We start from the raw sequence: 25,314 nt of genomic DNA, 5'->3' as shown, positions 1-25,314 counted from the left end.
CTAACATCTCTACAATATCTCTTAAAAAAGGACTGTAAATTTATTTTAAATGTTATACTGTTCACTTTACATTATTTATTTTGCTGCACTTTAAGTAACTGTCTGGTACTGTTATGAGTAGAGAATAAAAACAATGTTTGTTTCCCTACTGCATTTGTCTTTATAGTCTATATTTACAGGATGCAACAAATTAAATTGCCAAAGACTCTCGATAATAGAGAGATAATAGTGTTTTATACTTAGCACATCAGTGTTGGTGTGTGGAAAGAGCTATTTAATGTTTGTGTGTAGAGTTGTGATGCGAAAATACAATTTTAAAAAGAGTTTATATAGATTTGAATGAAGTGTTTGTACAAAAACTGTACAATCAGATTTGTATCAGCATTTTTAACCTGTGCTTTTAAGTTTCATTAAGATATTTAGTTTACCTTTTACTATCTGTCCTCCCATGATGCATTGAGATAGTTTAATAATTAATCTTTTGTTTTATTTGACGTCATTCACTGTGACCATCCAAAGTGATGTTTTGTGCATCTTTGGCATTTTCAGAGCTTCTGTTTTGTCCCTCAACTTGGCAGCGTGACTTCACAAATCGTCCTCTGTAATACATGTGAATAAAGGGCGTGAAATTTCATTTAACCTCTACGCATTATCTCTGGGACTGTGAAACTCATTACAGAGCACCATGTTATGTTGCCAACTCTGATTAAGCAGCCTGATACACTGCTGCCCTCTAGTGTAGGTTGTTGGTTGAGCTGCAATTAAATACCTATTTTATCTTTACCCATTCATTCAAGAAATATATTGATGATCAAGATACTTCAAAACTAATAAATGTATTACTGTCAGATTCCTGTCATTTTAAATTAATATGGCCAAACTGACGTGTTACTACAACAGACGGACTACATCCTACCTACAATTAAAACACAGACATGTGACAACTTTTTTCCAAGAAGTGAAAGTTTATTTCAAGCTTCCAAAACTTCTACAGGTAAAAAATAACCAGCTCGTCTCTTTTCCTCCATCATCATCATCAGTTGCAGTCTTCTTTACCTACACTAACTTAGACATCAGTTTAAAATGTATCAAAATCTAAAAATCCCCAGTTGTATCTGAAAACCAAGGCAACTGAACACTGTATCCTTCTTGCTTTGCAATACTTTTGTTTTTTAACAGGAGTCATACTTATTTAGTGGCAATCCGTTTGTATGTAACAACAATGACTTATGAACCGCGACAAAATGTATTAAATGTGAAACATCACAGGAAAGAAAAGAAATGTCAATTTCTCTTAATAAAATATACTGTTTGAATCCATTTCCTTAATGGAGCTTATTGAAGTCTGTATTTTTGTATTTGAATAACCACTTTCATCTAAAACTGGCATCCCAATCGCCAGATATTATACACTGAAACAGTAAAATATGATGTTAAAATACAGCTTAAACAGGACAATGATCACTCAGAGAGCCACAGTATTCTTGTATCCAGTTCCAACGTGTGGCTTGAGTTAAATAAATAGAAGTTTAATTTGTATGTTAAAAGGCACGTGTTAAAAAACGTGAGAAAAAAAAATTAAAGGTTGCCAGTGAGGGCCGAGTCCATGAGGTCGTCATCTTCATTTCTCATATACATCGGACTGGGCCGGGATGGACGCTCTGAAGCCAGCATGGACAAAGATGAATCTGAAGCTGCGATGGGTGACCGGGACCAACTGTCTGCTTTTATTGGATGAGAGGACGGCCCCATGGACATAGAGGACTTCTTCTTCTCTTTGTCCCTGTCCCGTTCTCGGTCTCTGTCCCGCTCCCTCTCCCTCTCTTTCTGCTTCTTCTTCTCCTTCTTGTGCTTCTTGTGCTTCTCCCCTGAGCTGAGAGGGATGGAGCTCATGTAGTCCTGGTGGGGAAGCGGGCGAATGGTCTGGTCGTCGTCTGAGCTGGGGCTGTTCTGGTGGGACTTCTCGGCCACCGAGCTGCTGCCTGACTCGCTCTCGCTGTCGTGGTTGAGCGGGGTGTATCCCGGCGAGCGACTGTGGCTCGGCGAGGAGCGGTCATGTTTGGGAGTAGAGCCACTGAAGAGGGGGGAAGCTTTGAGACTAGAAATTTGTGGACGCATGGAGTCACTAGACCCTTCCCCTGCTTTCTGAAGGGTCACTTTGGCCTTGATGCTTGGTGAGCCACCATCAGGTTTGCTAATGATGATTTTAGCCAAGCTGGTTGCACTCCCCCCTCCTGTTTTTGGGTCCATCAACTTTTTATCCCCACTGTTCCCACCAGAAACAGACACTTTTGCTTTTGCCTCTTTATCAGACTTTTCCCGCTTATACTCCCCACTTTGGGAGGACGAGCCATGCTTGGAAGGGCCCAAGTTTGAAGGTCCACTGCTGGGAACATTTCCATGACCACCATGACCACCACCAGGAGCAGATCCCGAACCAGTTCCCCCTGCTGGTGGCCCTATCTCACAACCATCCTCCCCCACTCCCCCTCCACCTACACTCTTCAGTTTGTCTATGACTGCCGTAAGAGAGGGTTTCTTGTTTCGACTGGGAGACTTCCCTTTGGCGTTGGGGTTGTTTGCATTGTTCTGACCAGCCCCTCCACCACAATTTCCTCCACCTCCTCCCCCTCCACCACTGCCTACACATCCTCCGCCTGCCCCACCTCCCCCTCCCCCTCCACCACCCCCATACTGAGATTGGGAGCCTCCTGAAAAGGCCATGGAACCAGAGGACGAGCTTGAAGATGACGAGGAGGATGTGGAACCAGAAGAACTCCCACCCATTGGCTTCTGGGAGCTCATGCCTCCCCCAGAAGACTTGGACCCTCCAGAACTACCACCTCCTGAGCCCATTGGCGATTTGGCCTTGGAAGAAGGAGGTGTTCCTGGAACCTGGGACTGCTGCATTTTCATAGGGGAGGACAATTTGTCACCAGAGCTACTGGAGCGGGAGTGAGAAGGGGAGATGTTGGGCTTTATGTTGGGATTCATAAGAGACCCAGGAGGCTTACCCCCCTGAGGCTTCATTTTACTACCACTTCCAATTCCACTACCACTACCTCCAGGCCCAGACAGCCCATGTTTGGTGATTGGGGAGGATCCTGGTTTGCCAACACCCATTCCTTGAGAGGAGCCTTTAGACTGGGATGACCCACCTCCACTTCCCATTCCTGTGGTTCCTGGCTTGGAGCTGTTGCCTTGTGTCGAGGAGCCTTCTTTGGACTTGATCTTTCCAGATGAGGATGTGTGAGAATGATGACTTTTGCTGCTGCTGGTTCCCCCTGCTCCACCTGTGCTGCTTGTGGCTGAGCTGCTGGAGGTGTATCCACTATGGGATGATGTTTTCCCCCCAGTTATGGTCCCTTTGGCGATCTGAATAGTGATTTTGGGAATTGGAGGTGTGGCACCACCAGGAGGAGTTTGTGAGCGCCCAGAACTACCAGGAGACTTGGAGCCTCCTCCACTTATACTTCCCCCAGAGCCTGAACCACCACTAGGAGGCGTGTATGGGCGTCCGCCTGAACTGTGTGAGGGAGACTTCCCATCTGGGTCCATCTTTTTCCGTTTGGGAGGCTTTTCTTTAGACTTTCCCTCACTTGATGGGGTCCTGCTACGTTTGACTTGTTTGCCCTCCGTTGAACTGTTCCCCATCCCCATCCCAGAGCTGCTCCCTCCACTACCCCCATTTTCATCTTTTGGTCGCATGAGTCCCTGTTGCTGTTTAATTTTGGGTTCTGCACTTTTAAAGTCAGCACATGCCGCTGCGAGGCCCATAATAAGGGGGCTCTGGGACCCTCCGCCATGTGTGTCTCCCAAATCCGGAGCTTGCCCCAGAAGCGGTTTACCACCACCACTGTTGCCTCCGAAAACGATCCCCATATCAAAAGGGTCCTTCATTGATGGCTCTGGGGTGCTCTGCCCATGTGGAGTTGGATTCTGAGGTGTTCCTGATGGGGTATTCTGCTGGCTACTTCCCCCAAAACCCTTGACCAGGTCCATGTCTCCATCTGCGCTTGGAGAGCTGTCATCAAAGTAGTTCTGGGGGAAGCCATGGCCTGAGGTCAAGAGGTCAGGGTTGAAGTCAGCAGCATCTGGGAAGAAGTTGGTGGAAGAGGAATCGCTGGTGGGTGTGGCAGCAGTTGCAGCTGCCTCGGCAATCAGGTCAGCGGCATCAGTAAAAGGATTCTCATTGCTGTTGGTGTTAAAGATGTCTGCGGAGTCAAACACTGCGCTGCCCTGACCTGAGCTGGAAGAGTCACGGATGGGGGTACCTAGGGGGCCTCCATCCTCCCCACCATTGCCCATCGGGTGCTGCCCATGGTTCCCACTGTTGCCTTTGCCTGTCTGCTCGGGCAAATCTGACAAGATTTCTGTGATATCAGGCCCGATGCTATCAGAGCTAGAGAGGCGGACCATACGAGGCGGTACAGCACCTGGTGGTTGCTGTTGTTGAGACTGGACGTGAGACTGTGAATAAGGCATGCCGGGACCAGAGGGCGGAGTTCCACATTGGCTAGGTGCCGGAGTGATGCTGTGGGGCGTGTCGAGGCCATCGCCGGTCAGGTTTACATCAAAGATAGAGTTTTGAGATGCGTCCACATCCATAGAGAGGAGCTCACGGTGGAAGTCATCCTCGTGCGAGACTTGATGGTGCTGGTGATGCTGCGGCATCGAAGATCCCTGTTGTGATTTCATGCCTAAACCGCCAACTCCACCACCTGCGGCAGTTCCGGGTATCACGCCACCCTTTTCTGTCCCTCGTGGGCGCTTCTTCTTCCCTTTCGTGCTACTTCCAGGGCATGTTCCACTCATGCTTTCAGTCCGCGGGGAGCCAGATGAAGAATTCTGTCTCTCTAATGGACTAGAACCATACAAAGCGGCGAAATCTTGTGTGGGGTTGTCTTTCAACAAGTTCATCAACATAGGATGATTCTTGGTGTTGCTGGCAGGGGAGGATGTTTGGGGTGGAGTTTGGTGGGGTGCTGGTGCATTCTGGGAGCTGGGACTAGAGCCCACACTTCCAGTTATCTGTAATAGACTTGTCAGTATGGGATTCTGTGTGACTTTGTTGAAGTCATCTACATGGCCTTGACCAGGCTGCTGCTGTTGTTGCTGCGACTGGCCAGCCCCCCCTCCTTGGGTTAGGCACTCTCCTCCTTGGGCTTGCCTCTCTGTTCGGGAAACCCCAAAAAGAGAATTAGTTGGACCTCCAAAATTAGGTCCCCCAGGGGGTCCTGCTCCAGTGGTTGTGTTGTCCCCTGCGAGCCCAGGCAGTCCCATAGGGTTAGTTCCATCGCCTGTTGCCATGTTGTAGCTGGGACTACCGGAGGGTGGCAGGTTATTCTTCACCATGATCTCGACAGTTTGTGCAATTAATGAAAGGGCTGGAGTGTCTGCCTGGATGGTCTCTGCTTTCCTTCGAATGGCCCGCATGGTTACAGGGATGGACATGCATCTGCAAGAAGGAAGGAAAATATTATCATAAGAAAAATAAATTTATACCATCAACATTTATGCATTCAGGAGGAAGTTACAAACTCACCGCTGGACCACTTTGGTGATGAATTCATCTGTGCAGATCAGAGCATCTGACAGTCCCTTATACAACTTGCAGGATACTTGTCTGGAGTCAATCACCTCCATCACCACTAGAGGAAGGAGGTCAGATAGGACACAGGACTCAGATCAGCAAAAAACTGACATAACAGATCAGATTCATTTCACCCAAGGATATTGTTAAAGTAATATCAACATTATGCTGGATTAGAGATTTTGTTAAAGTGATGCTCACCACAAACCAATGACTCATTGACCGGATGCTGGAAAGAGACGCTGAAACTTGAGTCGGTAAGAGGACATACTTCAAACTGCAGCAGGCCTGCATTGTCTGAGGAAACAACAGCAAAAATGTTTCACTCATTAAATGTGTTTTGACACATCAGACACAGAAAACAGTACATGTTGTTGATTGACCAAATACAGTACACCAGTTGGGCAAATACTTACCTTCTTTGATGGAAGTTCGTTTCACACAGCTGCCAACCAAGGTGTTATAGGCTGCCTGGTGCCGGATGATATCCAACAAGAGTGGCACTTGTGCTGGGTGGCGGAAAGGGATCTTGGACACCAGTGCTCCTTGAAGAGCACGACCGTCTTGCACCGGGGCATCACCATTCAGGAAGTAACAGTGCTGCTGATCTGGCAACACCTGTTAAAAAGCAAAGAAAGCAGTTTTCTTACAAGTAGAGATGATGTCGATCAGAACATGTCAAACTAGATTTACCGCTTCAATTCCAATAGGTGACCATAATCACAAACAACAAGTAGAGGCATCTTACAATATTTCTGTAACCACAGAACAACCATGTGCAAAGGAAAAAGAGATCATATTACTGGTGTGTGTGGCGGTATTGCTCGTGTCTGCTCACCGAGTAGAAGTGCATGTTGTATGAAGGCGGTGGCGTGGAGCTGCCCTCCTCCTGTAGCTGGCGTTGGCTCTGGACAACTAACTGGTAGAGAGGCGAGAGGCTGGGGGAGCTCTCAAACACTGGGATTGCTGTGAAAAAAATGGAGAGGTTGAAGTCCAAATTACCAACCAAAACGAGCATTGTGCTTAAAGTGCATATTTAGGACTTCAAAATACGCACAAGTAGCATTTCCAAGCCTTTGAATAAAGGACAGTGAGAAAGGCATGGGGCGGTTCATCTTGAGGAAAAAACAAGCCGGCAGGTCCACACAGTTAGAGTTGGTCACAGTGGAAAATGAAGGCGTCCTAAAATACACCAAAGATTAATTCATCAGCTGTCTTGCTCTGTTCTCTACTAGGTCTACATTGGGGCACTAAAAAAAACAAAAGATGATTGACTCATTAAGTCAAAGAGTAGTGCATTTAATACATTGCATGCCATTCATTCTTAGAAACATTAAGAGGTTGCTCGTTGCAGGATTTCACAAGTTCCCTGTTAACGGGAGGTACACATTCTTACCCCTTGTTGTCAACTGGGTGGGATCCAGTGATGAGTGGGGCGATTGGAAGCTTGTAGACAGCTGAGGTTCCCTCAATTGTCACAGAAACACTGACACCCAGAGAGCGTGGAACTACAAAGATTATCCAAGAGTCCAGACAAGGAGCCAATCAACAGAGGTCCCACAAGGATAGTTATGGTTCTTAAGCAAATCACGTGGCTATTGGCTGGTGTCTTGTGTACATCTATGCACTTACCATTGCTGTCTGGTGAGATGAGCTGTGGGCTCGGTCCCTCCTCAAATATGTCATAAGGGGAAAGGTAACACTGAAGAGATACAAGATGGCCACCACTCCTGGCTGTTAGCAAGCCGACGCCGCCATGAAGAATAGTCTCCACACCATTAGCATTGGTAGCTAACCTAGAAGACACATCAATCAAAAGTTATTGCATTACAAAAAAAGATGCTCAAATTAGGCTTTTTGCTCAAAATTACTTCATACTACTCGTTAAGCAGGTGAATATTTTACCAGGTGTTCTGATTTATTACATAGATTACATTCTACTGCCTTTAAAATAAGCAATTGTGCCCTTAAACACTCCCTTCCCTGCATGACTCTTTCAATGATCACAGTACATCTTGAACAATATATTGATATTGAATATATACTGTATATTGAATACGCTAAATATACTAAGGATGATGTACAAGGTAAGAAAAAGCCATTTTGTGTGCTTACCTAAACATGTGCATCATCTTGGTGAGATCAAGCTCCAAAGACTGCAGCGCTATATACATCTTGGTTTTCAGTTTACTGGGGCACAGAAATAAATTAAGAGGATTAGATACAACCGACATAAAAACAATAATAATCATAGAAGATATGTCTCTTATGAAACAAGTGCCATTAATCATAGTTTAGGTTGGCTTCAACCAGAAATCTTTATAGCCTAAAAGTCTACTTACTTGTCCCCAGGGAGCTTGTATAGTTCGACAAGTCCCTTCAGATGTTTGGAAAACTCTTCAAAGTTCTTCTCCCTGATGAGATGCAGGAGAGGAGGAGGTGGTTTAGCCAGATTTCAGAAAAATACAAGTAGTTTTCACAGGTGCCTGCATCACTCCAAGAAAAAGAGAAATAAGAAACCCTACAGTGCAGTGTGTGGTTTCTACTCACCTCAGATGCTGAATCAGCTCAGGACAACTCTGTGATCAACAAAAATATAATACTTTTGAGGACAATGTCTTCACCAAGGTGCATGAATGGAATTAAATCGTAACACGCAAGTATAGATTTTATACTAAACATAGACCAACTTGACTCCTTTTTGGCTGAGATTTATGGAGCCATATGGAAGTTACAGTAAACTGACCGTAGGGTTTTCTCCCTGATGAGCCACCTTGACATCCACTAGCTGGCCATTGGTGTCCAGCTGCACCTCCACGTAAAACATGTCTGATGTGATGTAACACTCTGTCCCTGATGGGCTGAGGTGAGAGCCAAGCCTGTTCAGAGAAGACAAAATCAACAGAGACAGAGACAGAGAGACAGAGAGAGAGAGAGACAGAGACAGAGAGAGAGAGACAGAGACAGAGAGAGAGACAGAGAGACAGACAGGCAGACAGAGACAGAGACAGAGAGAGAGAGAGACTAGTTTTAACTTAAATCAATTTTGAAAATCGTTTTAGTAATAATTCTTGCAGACGGAGCCTACAATGGGCAATTATAAGGAAAACATTACAATAACAACAATCAGCCTAAATCTCCTTTACTTGGCAAAAGGGGAAAGAACTCACATGTTTTGCCGAGCGATGGATTCTAGACGATCTGTCATCGAGGGCAGAGATGAAACTGAAAAAGAAGGAACAGGGAACTCTTCAAATCATAAAAAGCGACTATGTCATAAAATTGTTGCCTTATGTTCCTGCTGTCTATAGACACAATGTGCCCGCATGCTTTCAACAGTTAATTTCAGTCTGCAAACGCTTGTGTTTCCTTGTCTACTGATGGAAATTGACACATTCTAATGGAAAACGTTGCCAAGCTCTCCTCGTGTTCCTGTCCTTTGAGTCGACAGTCTCACCTTTCAGCGCTCTCTGCAGCGTCTCCAAGCAGGTGAGCAGGAGCTGGTGACCTGCAGCATTCATCACACCGCGTTTCTCCTGGGACACAGCGGGAAGGTAAACACAGGAATTAGATAATACAGCTCAGAGAAAAGATAAAAGTGCTTCATCAACAAGATCTGATGTTCAAGTTGGCTTTTCACTGGCTTAGTCAGCATTATAGGTCAGGGATTTAAATGCCACTGTAGTTTCACAGGCCCAGTACGGAAGTTAATAAAGTAAAAACCTTTTGTGCAATTAGGTGGTTAATTGCTACAAATGTATGTTGAGCAGGTTGGTAGTGAGTCTCTCTTGTGGATACTATATGTGTGGATGGTCTTTAAAAAAATACAAATTCAAAAGCAATTAATCACATAAAAAGGAACATAAATGATTCACTGTTTATAGAGCAGGGAAAGTGTTCCCCACTTAAGGAATGACAAAAAAAAAAACGTTTTTGTGACCTACCTATTCCCTATTAAAACACAGGTTAAACCCATTCATTTCAATGTGATTGAACTCTGAGATGAGAGATAATGACTCTCACTTATGTTTGAATCAAAATGTGTGGGAATGAAATCTTTGCATGATGGAAGAATGCAAGAAGCAAGCTTTCTTAGGATCTGAGGGGTATATAACAACTGGTTCCAGACCTCAAGATAATCTTCAATATTGATACCTAGTTTAAACTGGTGCTTTGTGAATTCAAGCTAATTATTTTATCTCAGAAAAAAGATCTGTCTCCATCTCACCATGGCCTGACGCACAACCTTGCAGGTCTCCTGCCATGGCCGTGAAGCATTGTGTTTGGCATGAAGCTTCTCCAGCAAAGCAGCCATCCGACTCTGCTTCTCTGACTCTGAAAAATATGAAATATGCAAGAGAGCTGTTAAACAAAATCGCAAAGTTATACACATTGATAGTCCTTTATTTTAAAAGGTATTCACAGCCCCATCACACTGATTCCATCTCCTCTGTCCTTTTTTAGAAAACTCATTTAACTAAATATGGGGGATGATCTGCATGCAGGGCTAAATGCAGATTCCTCTGAATGTTCATTTCACTTTGCTTTTTAACAAACGCAAAGCAAAACGCAACACAGACGTCACGTCATGAAAAGAATGAATCATTGCATTTGACATCCACAACAAGTTTCAAACATCTTGCGAGCATCTAAGATCCAATTAGACTTTAACGACATAATTATAACTAAGTGACAGCCATTCTTCATCCATAGCCCTTTGTTTTTGTTGGTATATTCAACTGCAAACAATACACTCAGTAGCCAGTTTATTAGGTATGTTGAACAATAAAACCTTCAGGAAGGTAGGATTTATTGCAGGACTGTTGCATTAGACTGATAGTTCTAGCTTGTTGTAACTGGCAACTAAGTGTATACTGTTTATTTATTGTAATTTATGATAATATGATTTGGTCAAAGTAACAATGGAACTGTGAGCGTGAATGCCTGTTAAATTAATTCTAACTACACATTTTTAGGTAGTAAGTAAAGTAAATTAAGACTATCTATGATAAGCAAATAAATCGTTTTACTGCTAATTTGTTTTGTATGAGGGCCTAACCAAAACAAAGGCTCCAGCGTTTCGCTTGAGCTCCCCACAAAAGATGCAATTCACATTAATGGGACTTGTCAACAACAAAACGCAACATATCAATCGAGTCACATGACATCCCGAAAAACTATTTCACCATCAGGACACTTGCGCATGTCAGTCCGGTCAAAAAGACGATGTCAACGAAAAAGAGCCCAATGTGTTGTTGTTATTACCCGTCATAACGGGCTATTGCAGCTTGATAGTTCATATTTTGTAGCTTAGGTGTGGTGACGTTTGCATTATCGTTCAGCACTACGAGTCAAACCAAGGACTTGTCAATAGATTACTTTAGCAGACCTCTGTTAGTCCCTAACGTTAGTGTATGTATAAAGTTGGTGATAGCCAGCTAATTGCTCACTCCATGAAGCTAACTACTAACGTTACTTTACCAAACATGACACCTTGTCCAGTGTCATAAACTAGTGTTTCACTATCAATATATTTTTAAATGTCTCAGAGAGCTGTAACTTCACCCCTATGTCCAAAACAATACATAAAGAAGCAACGTTAACGTTAAATAGCCGGCTAAGTTAGCAGTTAGCCTCCGTTAGCTTGAGTCGCCAGATCACCCTGATAACATAAATCAGTCCGCCGGGTAGAAGTAAAGCACGGGTTACGTTCTTACCCGTTACATCTTCGGATTTGATCCGATCGCCATGGATCTGATTCCCTCCTTGCTGAACCGAGATAGAAGGTTCTCTCGCAGGGCTACCGCTCTGCATAGACACACCAGGCCCCGCCGCCATTGTGCCCCACTACCAGTTTCAGTTTACTCACTTCGGTTTCCCATCGTCCCCATCCGGGCTTCCGTACTGTACCACACTCGTAAGCGGGTGAGTGTGAAAGGCTTTTCTCTTTCTTGTTTTGTTTTTTTCACTTTATATTTCAGTCACAGCGGTTGACTTTGTCGTTAGATTCATAATCATATGCTTTTTCTTATTTATCTATGTTGCTATCTTGCCCCTATGAAAAACATAGTTTTCTATGCCCCTATGTTCCCTTAAATAAAACATAGGGGCAAGTTTTTAATTGGCAATGTTAAGTGTTTCCGCCATACAGTGTAAGGTTTCAACAATTATTTCTGATTATTTATCAATATAATTTAAAAAGACACGTGCCTTTGCCTTTATTCCTTCAAAACCAAATCAAATCCTCTTGACATGACTGCCTGCTTAAAATAAAAGGCAATGATCTGATGAAGACTCCAGATGGCGTACGATCGCCACGACGAAATGATTCATGATTTGCCAAGAGCAACTAACCGCCAAAATCCAAAGGAAGGTTGAAATATTCATGTTAATCGACTTCAGAAACAGAATAATGCAGAGACTTAACATGATGATTGCTTTTTTTCCTGCAATTTCTACTTTTTATAACCTCATCTATAAGGCAGTCACACGAAGCAATGGATAATTAATCAGCAGATAAAGAAATTTAAAACAGCAAAAAGCAGCCATGCACAGGCAACCACATGCACATACATGCACACACCTGAGCCTATTGTACAGCTGAGCCTGTGGCAATGAGTGCTCTCTGGGGAGGATTTTCCCACCAACCATTATGACCTGCCTAAGAGAGGGAGCAGGAGTGTGTTCATGAATACATGCACATTTGTGCATATGCAAAGATATATTTGTGAACATGAGTATAAAAACACACACATACACACATAGCAGATAGCTATAGACAGCAGTGATGATGGAGAGGGACCAGATTGGCATAATCTGAGACAGTAGACAGACCCGCAGATAGACATAAGAAAAGAGGGGAGGTGCCGCTATGTAATTGATGTGCCCACCAGGAGCTTTAGCTGGCTGCCTGGCATGGAAGAGGAGGTAGGCACCGCTGCCAAGACAGCAGTAGGAGAAAGGAAAGGGAGGCACGGGCCTTGGGGAGCACAGTAGTGTGCTGAAACCATGCCCATCAATCAGAGGCTAGTTCACCTTGCCATGCCAAGCGGGACCCCCCTCTGTGCCGAGGGAAGGGGTGGCACAGGGAGCAAGGCTGGCACAGTTGCTAAACCTTCCCTAATCCTCCTGGTGGGTGTATCAGTGCCACGTCCGAATGGCAGTGGAGTGGGCAGAGCCAGACATGGTGGGGAAAGAAAAGAAAGTTCAGCCCCTATTCTGAAAGAGGTGTCACTTCATGTTGTTAACATCATGATGTAGAAATGTTAATATTATTTCAACTAAAGGCTGAAAAATGCCCCAGCTTCTCATAAAAACAGCTATTTAGGAATTGTGACATTGACCAAAAAAGGGTATGTTGCCCACTCTGTTACCTCGACCTTCTAAGTGCTCTCTTTTCTTTGGAAAGAGTTCAACAAAATAAGGCCGATCTGTCGTTTAAAATTTGCGCCATATGCTGTATGAATTCTGTGATTACGCTGATTGTTATTTGGAGCCTTTGCATGTTAAGATTTTCCTATAATGCACATATTTTACATAATTTTATCCTGATAAAAATGGCAAAATAATGTGGATGGCTGATGCCACACAACACAAGAAACCCTGCTGTACAACTGTGATATTAATTCACACACTTCCATACATGCACACATACACACTCCTAGATATAAACACCATGCGGTGGATAATGTATATATAGTATACACACCTACATACTGTGCATAGATACACACACATACTCAAGTATACGACAAACCAAACTGATCATCCTTTGTTTCTAACTTCCTTATATTATCAAAATCAAATAGTGTTGAGGGAGATGGCTGTCTAACATCTCTATAAACACATGTATTTGATTTCCTCTGCATGTTTCCAGTTTTAACACAAGGGGATGGAGACGTGTGAACAGCTTGGCAACCTTATTGAGTGCTTTGAAGTTGACTACCCTCCTTTTCCACCATCTCTAGAGGTGAACTCACATTTTACCTGATGTGAATAAATAAGAACAGGCTATTTGATGCATGCATGCCTCCTTTACAATTCATGGCTACCAGAGGAAATAACCAGACAATCTAAATAACAGATTTGATATGGTTTCGTGGTTGGTTTACAAGCCGTGTTATTTAGGTGCCTCTTGTATAAATGTGCCAAACAAAAGGAATAGACTGAGCCTTTTTCTCTTCACCTTTCATACAAGTTTGAGATCAGTGAGCCTGAAGGCTGGAAACGGTCCAGAAAACAGTGAAGCATTACCAGGACACAGTTTCTGCTTCTTTGGCACCGAGTGCCTTGACGTGCATGGGCAGCTGGGAAGACTAGCTGGGAGGGTGATAGAGGGAGGGAAGTGCAAGAGACAGAGGGAGAGAAAAAGGAGGGGTCGGCCCTATAGGACCATTTGTGATGAGGCTCATTTGCACAACGGCACTTAATTGGCTACAACAATTAATTAATGTGTTGGAAAGTTGGCACAAAAAGTTCATTTAAGAGGGTTTTAATAAGCAATTAGGGAGAAGTAACCAGTGAGGTAGAAGGAACCACAAAAAAAGATGCTGAAAACTCTGAAAGTATAAACTCCAGCTCTTAGGGAATAATGTGCCATATCTGGAAACCAGGATGTGGTTTGCTAATATGGGTAGTTATTGCACATCCCATTGTGAGCACTGATGCCATTAAGATACATTATTTTTACCCCATACTTTTACAACGCCAACTGTTCATGGCACCCACTTTCCAAAAACAGCATTGTCTCCTCTCCCCTTCATTCTCCCTCCCACTGTCTGCCTCCCTCTCTCTTTTCTCACTCTGTGTATGAAATATCGCATGACTAATGAGTGGAGCAGGTTGAAATCCTGGGGAAGATGTCCTTGGAAGACGAATGCATTTTCAGCAGAATAATTAACTTAATTAACAAATTCACATGCATATTCATCAGCCTATTAATGTCTCCTCTGCGCGGCTTGATGAGCAGTGGGGTAATAACCATCTCATTTGCATAGCCTGTTCACACGACTTCCCATTTAAAGACAAAATAAGGGAAGGAAGAGCGCAGGAGGAAGAAGGAAGAGGGAAATTGGAAAAGAAGACAACAAATAGAAAACAAGGGAGAGGCGCAGCGGGGTAACACGCAGAGGTGAGGAAGTGACGTGGGATGGTTGGAAATAGGCTAACAGTTTATCTGACGGATGGGTGACATGAGGAGGGACGGCAAACACGAGCCCCAACAGATTGACTCCGTCTCTCTCTTTCTCTCTCTCATCCCTCCAGTCAACCTTGTAAGCCATTTCCCCCCTCCTGCTGTTCAACCATCACCATTTCCTTGCATCCATGTCATACTATTCTCATTCCTACAAGCTGAAATAAGTGGGCTTTTTTGAAAGACCATTTTAGAGTTGAATCCAAGTCAGAATACAGAAACATCCCCCATCAGATGTTTGTCTTGGTAAATTGTTCCATGCAGAAGCCCACGATCATATCAGCGTGCCCTCTCCATGTTTCTCTCCCTCTCTGTCTGTCTGTCTCTTTCTCCCCTTCCTACAGTCTCTCAGGGGGAATCTTCTTGGCATTGCTCCACTCCTTTCTTCTCCACCGCCAGGCTGCTGCCGTCTCTACTCTGTTACCACTGTCTGCACACAACCTGGTGCTCCTAGCAACGCCACCTCTCGCATACACTCCACATGGCGGTCCGAATGCCACGTGTGTTTGCGTGAGTGTGTACTAAACACACACACACACACACACACACACACACACACGTCATGTTTACCGTTTACACTCTTATATTTGTCTCTGGACTAAGATAAATCCTCGGTCTATATATATAGCCGGATGTTTATTCTGCCAAAAAAGAAAACAAAAGGAAAATGTCAGAATCAATAACTTGTAAGCTGTCAATACCTCTTCTGTTCCAGTTTGGAATAAGAGTCTTAGTACAATAAACCTACTTTTGTTTTATGTGGATAGAAATCATTACTAGAGTAAGTGAGGCAATTATATTACACTTTATTCCCTTTATTAGGCTACTCCATAATCACAACAATTTTACCTTGTTTATCAAAAAATGCATTACAAATGTTTCCAATATTGCTTTGTGAATTAAACATGAGTATTTCAAATGACTTTCTACAATTTCTTTACAATTTAACTCTTTGTGTACTTGGGTATCTTAAAATATTGTAATGAAAGGATGCTTCATACACACAAAAAGTAGGCTACTTCTTAAAATGACATGTTCATATTGTTCCTTACAGCATCAGAGATAAGACATTTATCATTATCATGTCTACAGGTTTTTATTCCAAACCAATCTAAAACAGCTGATTTCACATAACACATGGGAGAAATGAATCTGTGATATCACATAATATGCTGTACAGACGAAAAGAAACATACTAGAAAAATTCAATATTCCAAAATCAAGCCCTGCTGTAGACTTGGACATGATGTGTTATTTCTCCGGGTTAATTTGCAGGCTTTCAATTTTTCGTTGTTGGCCAAGTCATGATCTGATGCTTCCTTGGGGGCGTCTTTTCTGTCTTCTGTCCTCAGCATTCATCTGAGGACGCAAGAATGTGCAGAAACATAAATTGAGAAAGTACTCTTTCGCATTAGCGATTGGCTTGCTGGACTACAAGTTTCTTCTTCTGTATTAACAGACCTCCCTGTGATGAAGCAATGAACACAATGTTGTGTTGCATTATAGAAGTAGCATTGAAACTCCTATTGTTATGTAATTGTCATATTTGTTTATTAGGGCCGCCCATACAAACCAACTTGTTTCCAGCCGTAAATCGGTTTTCCTGCATTTTAAACAACGTTCCAGTGGTGAGAAACACAAGTTTAACACCTCTTTGGATTTTCTCTCACCAAGCTGAGTGACCTTCTGTCGTGTGTTGAGCGTTTCCTCTTCTGCTGTGGCATGTCAAGCCTGTTTGAGTTTGATGTCACATGCTGGCCCCTCTAAGAACGTTGGATACTTAGTTGGTTACTTAATGCACAATGTTAACCTTGCTGATTTTGTCAGGGGAATGTGTGGCGTCATGTCCTGTAGATGTACACATGGGGTCAAAAAGTAAAATGTGGTCCAAGCGCATGTTATATAACGGCATACATTTTGCAAGCATTTGAAAATCCAAAGGTTCTGGAGTCCAGAGTCTAGTCTTAATTATTTTCTCGGTGCCCACCCACACTATGATTCAGTGTGACTGTGTAACTCTACAGGGACTTTCAGAGGGTACCAGCTAACAGTTTCACATGTTAACCAAGTGATGACTTTGAAATTCAAAGGTCTTTCTTATGTTTTGCTTCGTTTTATTAATGCCAAAGTGAAAAATGATACTCACACACTTATTGTGTTTTGCATGGAGCACATTAAAAGTCCTCCCTCCATTAGACGGTTGAGATGTTATCTGTCATGCAAACACTGCTGTGGCTTTGACACTTTTTGTGTTAAAATTTGTCGTGGTGTAACAATATTTTGCCCTTTAATTTGGTTGTTATTTCCTCTATTATATTCCTCACCGTGACAACATCATTCTTGGGGCTATTTGCATTTCCCTGAGCTTTGACGCAAGACGGCAGTTTTGACTTCACTCCACGTTCATTCATTTAGAAGTCTTTTCTGCTCTCGCAGAATACAATTTTGGAATTAGGCGTACGATCATTTTTGTTTCTTGTGAAGTTCTTATTTTGTGATGTGTCTCTGACACATCTTAGTAGACCATGCTGATTGGCTAAACGCAGGCTGCGGGCTGATGTGTAGCAGTTGTGAGAGGAAGAGCTAGGAAAGGCGATTGAGATACAGAGCATTAGCCGGTGTCGGGAGGAAATTAAAGGCCAGATCGCTTTCTTAATCAGAGCACAAGCACTGCGTTAAGAAGGAATTAGGTCGACAGCTGCTGTGTCGCTGCTTACCTTGCTCACGTTCTCTCACTTCCTCATACACACACATGTTCTTCACACACACTCTCATTCTCCTTTGCTGTTTCACTCCTTGACCCTTCACTTTTGTCTTTTTCGTTCCCTTGGGTTGTCGCCTTTTTGTTTCCCCGTCTACTAGCACTATTTCCTGGGCCTCTCCTCTATTTCCATATCCAATATTTTTCTCCACACACACGTGAGAGCTGAGCTTTGGCCACTTGTCAGCAACCGAACACACGCTCAGACACGCAAGCAAAACCAAAACTATACCCAGACAAATAAAATATTCTGCTGAACATGTAGAGACAAATACGAGACTGGAGAAGAGGAGAGAAGGGAAGAGAAGGGAAAAGATGCATGATGGATAAAGAGGGTTTTTGGTTCTGTTCCAGGAGGCTCAGTAGTACCCCTGTGGCTGATGGATGAGCTGTCATTGTTGAGCTCTTCCACGTACACCTGAGATGAATGGACGAACAGCAGTGGCCCTTTCGCTGTCTATCCATCTTCCTCTGTTTAGATACATTCTGCTGTCCACACTTGTCCCCCACCCAAACACACAAGGGGCTCATCCGATATGAGTTTTTGAAGACCAATACCATTATTTTTAGACACATGTTGCCAGTAGCCAAAATTTTGTGCCGGCATTATCTGTATTTTTTATTTGACCATTTTATGCTGAAAACCTGGCAAGGATTCAATGTTTCCCAGGATTTGTATTGTTGCTGGAAAGATTAAAAAAACAAACTGTACTGCATTGAAAACCAATGAGATGTAGATTGGCAGTGGAATAACCAACTTCACTTACTTAAAAACATAATGACTTCAAAAGTTGAATTGATTTGTACAATTTGTAATTGTTATTAAGCTGTGAATATCAAATAATCTGCATTATAATGCCGGTGGATCGCACTGACCGGGCAACATCTGTTGAAAGGCCAATATCAGCTCAGTGCCAAAATAAATTTTACTCCCAAACATGCACATTTGAAAGTCAACGCATGCAGTCCATATTTCAAGCTCCCACGTGTCTTTTCAAACCATGTGTCGGAAATAGGGAAGATTGTTAACTAAGGTCAGGAGTCCCTCCACTTTTTAATTTGGCAAATGCGGCATATCAATTTTAATTTGTTGCTTTAATCAGTTGAATCAACTGGAATGACCCTGAGCCTGATTGCCAGCATCTTTCCGCAGACTTCAATTTTTTGGCATATTGTTCAGGCCATGGGTCTATGGAAATTACCACCAAGTGGCAGCACTCAATATTCAGAAATGGATTTCCTGTTTTGAAGTTTTACTGTGGTGAATTAACTGCTAAAATCCTGCAAAAGTTTTATATGGATTATGACATAACAAATCATTAACAAGTTTGACCTATTCATGCTTTCAACATATTGTGTTCACTACATTCCTTTAAAAAAAAGGCAACCACAAAAAATAACTCTTTATTATAAAATGTTAATAATAAGGAGTTTGGATGTTTTGCATCCAGCTAAGAAAAAAAAGGAAATACTAGCTTTTATTTTGCTCCTAATTTTAAATTGCCATAAGGAGCATGCCTGTGCATGTTGCAAGGGGAGTTTTCAAATAGCATTAACACACTTAGCATACACAGGTACACAAGAATACCACAAACTGCCCTTTATGAAGCAGGTTAGATACAGAGTCCGTATTCACCAACCTCTCTGTGGCACAGCTACACTTTGGGGTGAAACTACTCTCTGTCCTCTCCAAGGGGGAAGGTTTAAAAAACATTTAATTAGGCTTTTGGCATGGCCTCACTTTTAGCCTGGAGGTGTTGGAGGAGGTTTTACAGACTTCATCCTTTTTAGAGCTTCGCAGATTAAACATTCATGAGAGCTATCAGCAGACCTTATGTGTCCTCTCCCGCTGTACAACTTCATCTGTAGTTTGCATGTAGCGTCACGTTCGTGTAGGTTTATGTTGTTGAATGGTGCACTTATGTAGTATGCACACTTTATTTTTACTGGCACTTTCCTGTCCTGATGCAATCATGAACTGATTGCCTGTAGAACATAGTGCATTGAAGTGTTGTTTAAGCATGCCTAATTTCATTAAAAGTCTGTATATGAATCTTAAAATCCTCCTGTTTGTTGGTGCCCAGAGTCGGCCTAGAGATGTGCAGGATGGAAGGATGGCACAGGAAGGCGGAGGAGGTTTGGGGGAGAAGGGTGGAATGGAGTGGTGGGTGGGTGGGTGGGGGGGGGGGGGGGGAAGAGAGGGTATGCCACGCTGCGGGGGACGTCGGCTGCCACGGGTGGGGGGAGGTGGAGTGGGGGCAGATAAATGGGGATGGGATGGGGGTACTTTTCCCCAAAGTGCCAGCAGGGATGACGAGGAGGGGGACTAGCTGCATGAGCGTGTGTTTGCGTGTTTTTATGAGCGTGCCTGCGTCTCCATGTGTCAAGGAAGAGCCATATTCAGACTTGAGTTTCTCATCGAGTGAGGTGAGAAGCTTGTGCCCGAGTGCTTCATGCCCACTCAGTGTCAGTCTGTGGACTTCCAGCATCGGAGAACAGAGCGATGACTCCCCACGCACCAGTACACAGCTAGTTCACAACCATCAAGATTGTATGAGGATGATGCTGAAATTACTCGTAACCCAGTTGTTGTGGTGAACTACTCCCACCCCCTTCACCCTTGTCTCCTCTCTTCTACAACACCTACTGTATACATGCACAGACGGCACACATGCTCACACACATGCACATAAACGCACACACCAACCCACAATTACAGTGGCTGCCTGTAAACATACCAGCTTCAGTGGTATATATGGTGCTGCCTATCGAACAGATGTTGTGGAATTTAAGATGCAAACGCACCCCTCCACCACCCCCCTATCCAACACACACACACACACACACACACACACACGTATATATATATATATATATATATATATATATACACACACACACACACACAAACCCTCACTGTCTCCCTCCCCCCCAGCTGGCCCTGCCATGAACGTGCCATGTGGCGCTCCATTCCCCCTGGCACTTCGACTCTGGCTGTGCCAACTCTGCCGCGTCTGGCCGCCGCCAACTGGAAAGACCAAGAAAACGGCAGACTCAAAGTGGACTGTTTCTTTGTGTGTCTGGAAGTGTGTGTTTGTGTGTACCTGAAGAGGCACAACTCTGCAAAACTTGAGCTGTCAGTCTTTGTAACTGTTTTTTTTAAAATGTACAACAGAAGAGAGGAGAATCTAACATTTTATTTTCCAGCGTTAAAAATGACTAAAATGTCCGGTATGGTTTGCCGTCAGATGGAATATGTGTGTGTCTATATTCGTGAGTGTGTGTGTGTACCTTATGCATGTCTGTGCAGGTGTGCGGTGTATGCAGCATGCACAGCGTGTCACACTGTCAGTCCTTACATGCCGGTTGTGAATCCACTTGGGAATGGCGGTGGAATTCCTGTTACCATGGAGATGTCCAAGCTCATCTGTAGTAAAATTTCAACTTGAGAGAGATTAATTCAGGGGAATGTGTTGATTTATTCATCCTGGTGGATGCTGATGCACTTCCTCATTCGTTCTGATGTTTCACTGTGATGGCTGCCCATTCGCTGACTGGGTTTCATTTTTCAAACCATGTCACTGTTGAAACGTGGCTGCCGGGACCGCCGCTGTGCTTTTCTATCTTCATCATGTAGTTGAAGGATGAGTCTTGTGATGTTTTCCTCTTATAGACAACACATCCCATGAAAACACCAAACCCAACGATGAATTGATTTTATTATACCTTATTCCTCCTTGCCATCGAGCGACATTGTTGTCCAAAAACACATGAATGGGCCACAACACTGCCCTGGATAACATGTTCCTTCACTGCAAAATGGGCACTGTAGTTTACTTTGAGTCAATCCTACATGCAACCATCCTGCTGCCATAGCAACAAGTTCTCCAAATTAGACAACAAAATACATCAATTGTCGATGCGATCTATAAATGTGTTTTCTGATCTGACGGCCCTGTCGGCAGGACAGCAGAGCCGCGTCATTGTTCAGCCCGTTATCACGTAAACAAACGCCCATTGCTCTGAAAATACACAATCTCCCTGCAAAAAAAACAGAAGCACATGGATGATAGTTATGCGATATCAGAAATGTATTGAAAGGAAAATCTTCGAGAGCTCCGGTTTTTGTAATGTTTGCTGTGTAAAGCAATATGTTAAAGGGAACTTTAAAGAGATGTGTCAGCTGCTTGACATATACTCGTGACATGTGACGCACATATCGATTCACCATTTAAATCAACATAAATAAGCATGTGTTTGTATTGGTTCAACAGATTTTGATACATCACTTTGATACATGGTACAACTGAAGTGGTACCAGTCCTGTGCTAGTATTTATGTCCACATACACATTGTTGCATTCTTGTGTGCATATGCATGAACATGTGTTTTGTCTCTATGCGACCCTTAAGTCTCTCTTTAATTCAGTGGATGACCTCCCCCCTCATCCCCCCTTTCCTCTCCCCCATGCAGTGATGGGAAGTGAGAGCTCCTCTCCTTATTCCTCTTCTCATAATCTCTTTTAATCTGAGAAAGCAGGCGTGGGCTTCTATGTCAATACCTCGTCTCAAGGCCGCCACCGGGACACACACTCCATTAGGTTTGCTTCTTCTTAACATCCAAAGGGGGGTCGAGGGAGACGGATCGGCAAGGCAAAAAGAAGAGGAGGGAGACGGATCGGCAAGGCAAAAAGAAGAGGAGGGAGAGAGGCCGGCCATGAGGTGGAGAGGGAGATGTGAAAGGAAGAGGAGAGAGTGGAACAAGTGGGCTCTAACCCATGGGAAAGGCCGTGGCATATAGGTTTGAATTCTGATAAACAGCATGAGAGAGATATGTTAATAACAATACCAACGAATTAACAGAACATTATTGCCGGTTGTTAGTCAGTTGCTACTTTACATAAAACAGAACAGCTTGAATTATCAAGCTTTGGCAAACTCATCATAATCAGGATAAAAGTGATTATCAACAGCCATCACCTCAGAAAAGAAGGGTCTATCTGTAGTCTATCGTGTAGGCCAATGTGCACCCGCTTGACCTACTTGCCGCAGAATGCCCTACAGTACATCGATACACAGGATGATTACGCAATCAAAACCACGATAGAGAAAAATATAACTGTTATTGTTTCAAAACACACAGCACTGCTCTGTGTCTGAGAAGAAGGAGCAGAACATTACAGATACTAAGCGGTTTTGAATTAAAAGTCTTTTACCCTTAATGATGTCAAAAAATGTACTCTGTTGTGTCTATTGTGCTGCAACAGACATGTGACTTCAGGTATTACACACATGTTTAGAAGAGAAACCACAACAAGGGTTTGATGTCTTGAGATACAGTAGATTAGTTCAAGTTGAAGTTAGGCAATTAGCTCTACAACTTCCTGTGCTCAATTTTGCTCTTTTTCCATATTATATGACCATGACTATATAATGTGATGCTGTTATTTCCTCTAATATCAATTAGACCAAACAGTTAGCAAAAGCCCTTAGAAATTGGCTAAATAAACCAAGTTGTAACATGACAACTAAAAAATTTGAAATACCAAAACTGATGGAAAAAATTTCCACTGAAAATATAGCTGGAATTGATATTACTGTACATGTGCTGCAAAAACATATGAATGAGTAAACATGTGTAAGAAAGATATGTGTTCACGTACTTCCTTATATGTGCAGGAACAGATCTACTCACTTTTTGAATTGTTTGCATTTTGTGCCTCTTCTTAATAAAAGACTTCACACGTGTTACATGTGCACAAAATACACACATGGTCAAATGCACACTTAGAGGTCAGACCCACACAAAGTCGAAACCTGTGGGTGGCTGCTAAGTCAAGGCCAGCGACTAAAGAGATGCATATATGTGTGTGTGTGTGTGTGTGTGTGTGTGTGTTGTGAGCATCTGCATGTGCGAGGGACACTGTGTTAGTCTCTGTATGTGTGAGAGAGTGTTTAAATTCAGTGACAGCTGTTCATTAGTCCATTACAACCCCAAGCAGCAGACACCAGCAGAAAGAGGTCTACGGGAAGGACAAGACACATCTCATAGCTGCAGACAATGATTTTATCGTTATTTTAGGTATATTTTTTCATCTTCATGCCACATATTTGAATTTGTATTCAGATATTTATGAAAAAGACAAAGTTTAATTCCCTGCGATGTGTGACAGTTTAAATACTTGGAAGCTATTACTTCTTCTATACTCTTCCTTTACTTTTACTTACTGTATACATCTATTCACTGTTATATGTTGTAGCTGTGCAGTGCGTACATCTGGGACGTTATGGAAACATGGACAGTAACCAGGATATTTTTCAGTGAACTTTAAATGAAATCCTCCCACCTGGCAGATACCAATAGCACTTACAGTAGTTTATTTTGGTAGTTGCACTTTTTCATATATGGTAATGTTCTACTAAAACATTAAATGGTAAAAAGAGACTCATTAGAGGTGTGAAGTGAGAGCAAAGAGGGCAAGAGAATAATAGAGTTGATGTAACACAGGATAAAAGAAAAAACATTTTGAGAGACAGCTTGTACTATATCCTGTCTTAATTTTTCTTTACGTCCTCCCTCCATATAATTCCTCTGATCAAACTCCTCTGGGATGTTGACAGCTAACAGCGACTGCAAGGCATTCTGTATATTCCTCTTGCTTTACATCCAGTAATAATTCTGCAAGTCACACAGAATGCACAGTTAAGGATATTTCATTTTTTTTTTATTCTACTATTTGGGGGATGTGAAAGCATGCTTTGGTAAAATGTAGAATATAGGGAAGTCAATGCATTGCAATGCTGTTTGATGGATTCAGAGAAAATGTTGTTCGTTCACTTTCCCAGAAGCACAATGGCAGCGTCACAGAGCCGTCTCTGGCCACAAGTTACTGCTCAGTTTTAGCGTGTTAAAAATACCTAAACTGAAAAGATTGGACGAGCCATCCAGCATTTTTTTCCTGACCACTAACTTGATTTACGGCCTAATCTGGCAAGAAGTCTCTACTATACTGTGATATATAAAAAAGAGACTGCAGTGAGTCAGTCAAATCTTACTCTAAGATGGCAGACACAGAGAGAGACACAATTGCAGGGGTGGAAAATGTTCTGTAAGTCTTGAGATAAACAAATTGCATGGGGTGTGTTTATGTGAAGACAGTGTGTGCGTGTGTGTGCGTGTGTGTGTGTGTGTGCGTGTGCGTTCATGTGTGTGCATGTGGGTGACCAGCGATGGAGGAGCCAGGCGAGGGTGTGATGTACTTTAAGAAGTTGAATGTGTTAGATAGAAGTGACCATGTGCCACGAGTGAGAAAAAACTGGAGAGAAGAAAGTAAAAAGAAGAGAAAGGTGAGGAAAAAAAAAAGTGATATGCTGGGATTGTTAAAGTGCTGTGTGGGAAGAGAAATTAGTGATGGGTGCTCGATGAAAGAAAAGAAGGAGGTAATGTAAGTTTTTGTGTGGGGTAAAAGGGGGGGGGGGGGGGGGGGGGAGGAGAGGAGAGGAACAAATAGAAGCGAACATGCCAGAGAAGGAGAGGAGACGGAGGGAAAGAGAGGAGAAAGGAGCAGAGGAGCGAGGGCAATGAGCTGGATTGAATACCATCTGACAGGTCCAGCTGGGAGTTTGCCCACCCCGCAGCACCGCAAAACCCCTCAATATGGAGGCCAATTACTGCTGCCCGCGTGACCGTGGCATGGCAGCATCAGAGACGCAACCCTCCTCTTCGCCTCGCCTCTCCTTTCCCTTTCCCTCTGCCCCCCCCCCCCCC

The 25,314-nt window shown here is 43.2% G+C and overlaps 1 protein-coding gene across 1 annotated transcript; it reads right to left on the bottom strand.

Moving 5' to 3' along the window:
* Positions 1–315: 315 nt before the first annotated feature.
* On the bottom strand, positions 316–11,488 carry med1 (mediator complex subunit 1). Its single transcript, XM_031844118.1, has 16 exons — positions 11,311–11,488; positions 9,822–9,928; positions 9,051–9,129; positions 8,764–8,818; positions 8,340–8,472; positions 8,144–8,172; positions 7,936–8,007; positions 7,709–7,783; positions 7,226–7,389; positions 6,990–7,101; positions 6,651–6,775; positions 6,432–6,559; positions 6,010–6,211; positions 5,795–5,890; positions 5,546–5,651; positions 316–5,458 (listed from the first exon to the last, which is right to left on the bottom strand). The coding sequence occupies exons 1-16, from the start codon at positions 11,429–11,431 to the stop codon at positions 1,579–1,581; spliced, it is 5,484 nt and encodes a 1,827-aa protein (XP_031699978.1). The 5' UTR covers positions 11,432–11,488; the 3' UTR covers positions 316–1,578.
* Positions 11,489–25,314: the final 13,826 nt, after the last annotated feature.

Source organism: Anarrhichthys ocellatus, unplaced genomic scaffold (assembly GCF_004355925.1).
Source record: "Anarrhichthys ocellatus isolate YVR2014 unplaced genomic scaffold, GSC_Weel_1.0 scaffold4, whole genome shotgun sequence".
NCBI lineage: Eukaryota > Metazoa > Chordata > Actinopteri > Perciformes > Anarhichadidae > Anarrhichthys > Anarrhichthys ocellatus.
Note: the sequence above shows the minus strand (reverse complement) of the source record. Positions and strands in the feature narration are given on the sequence as shown.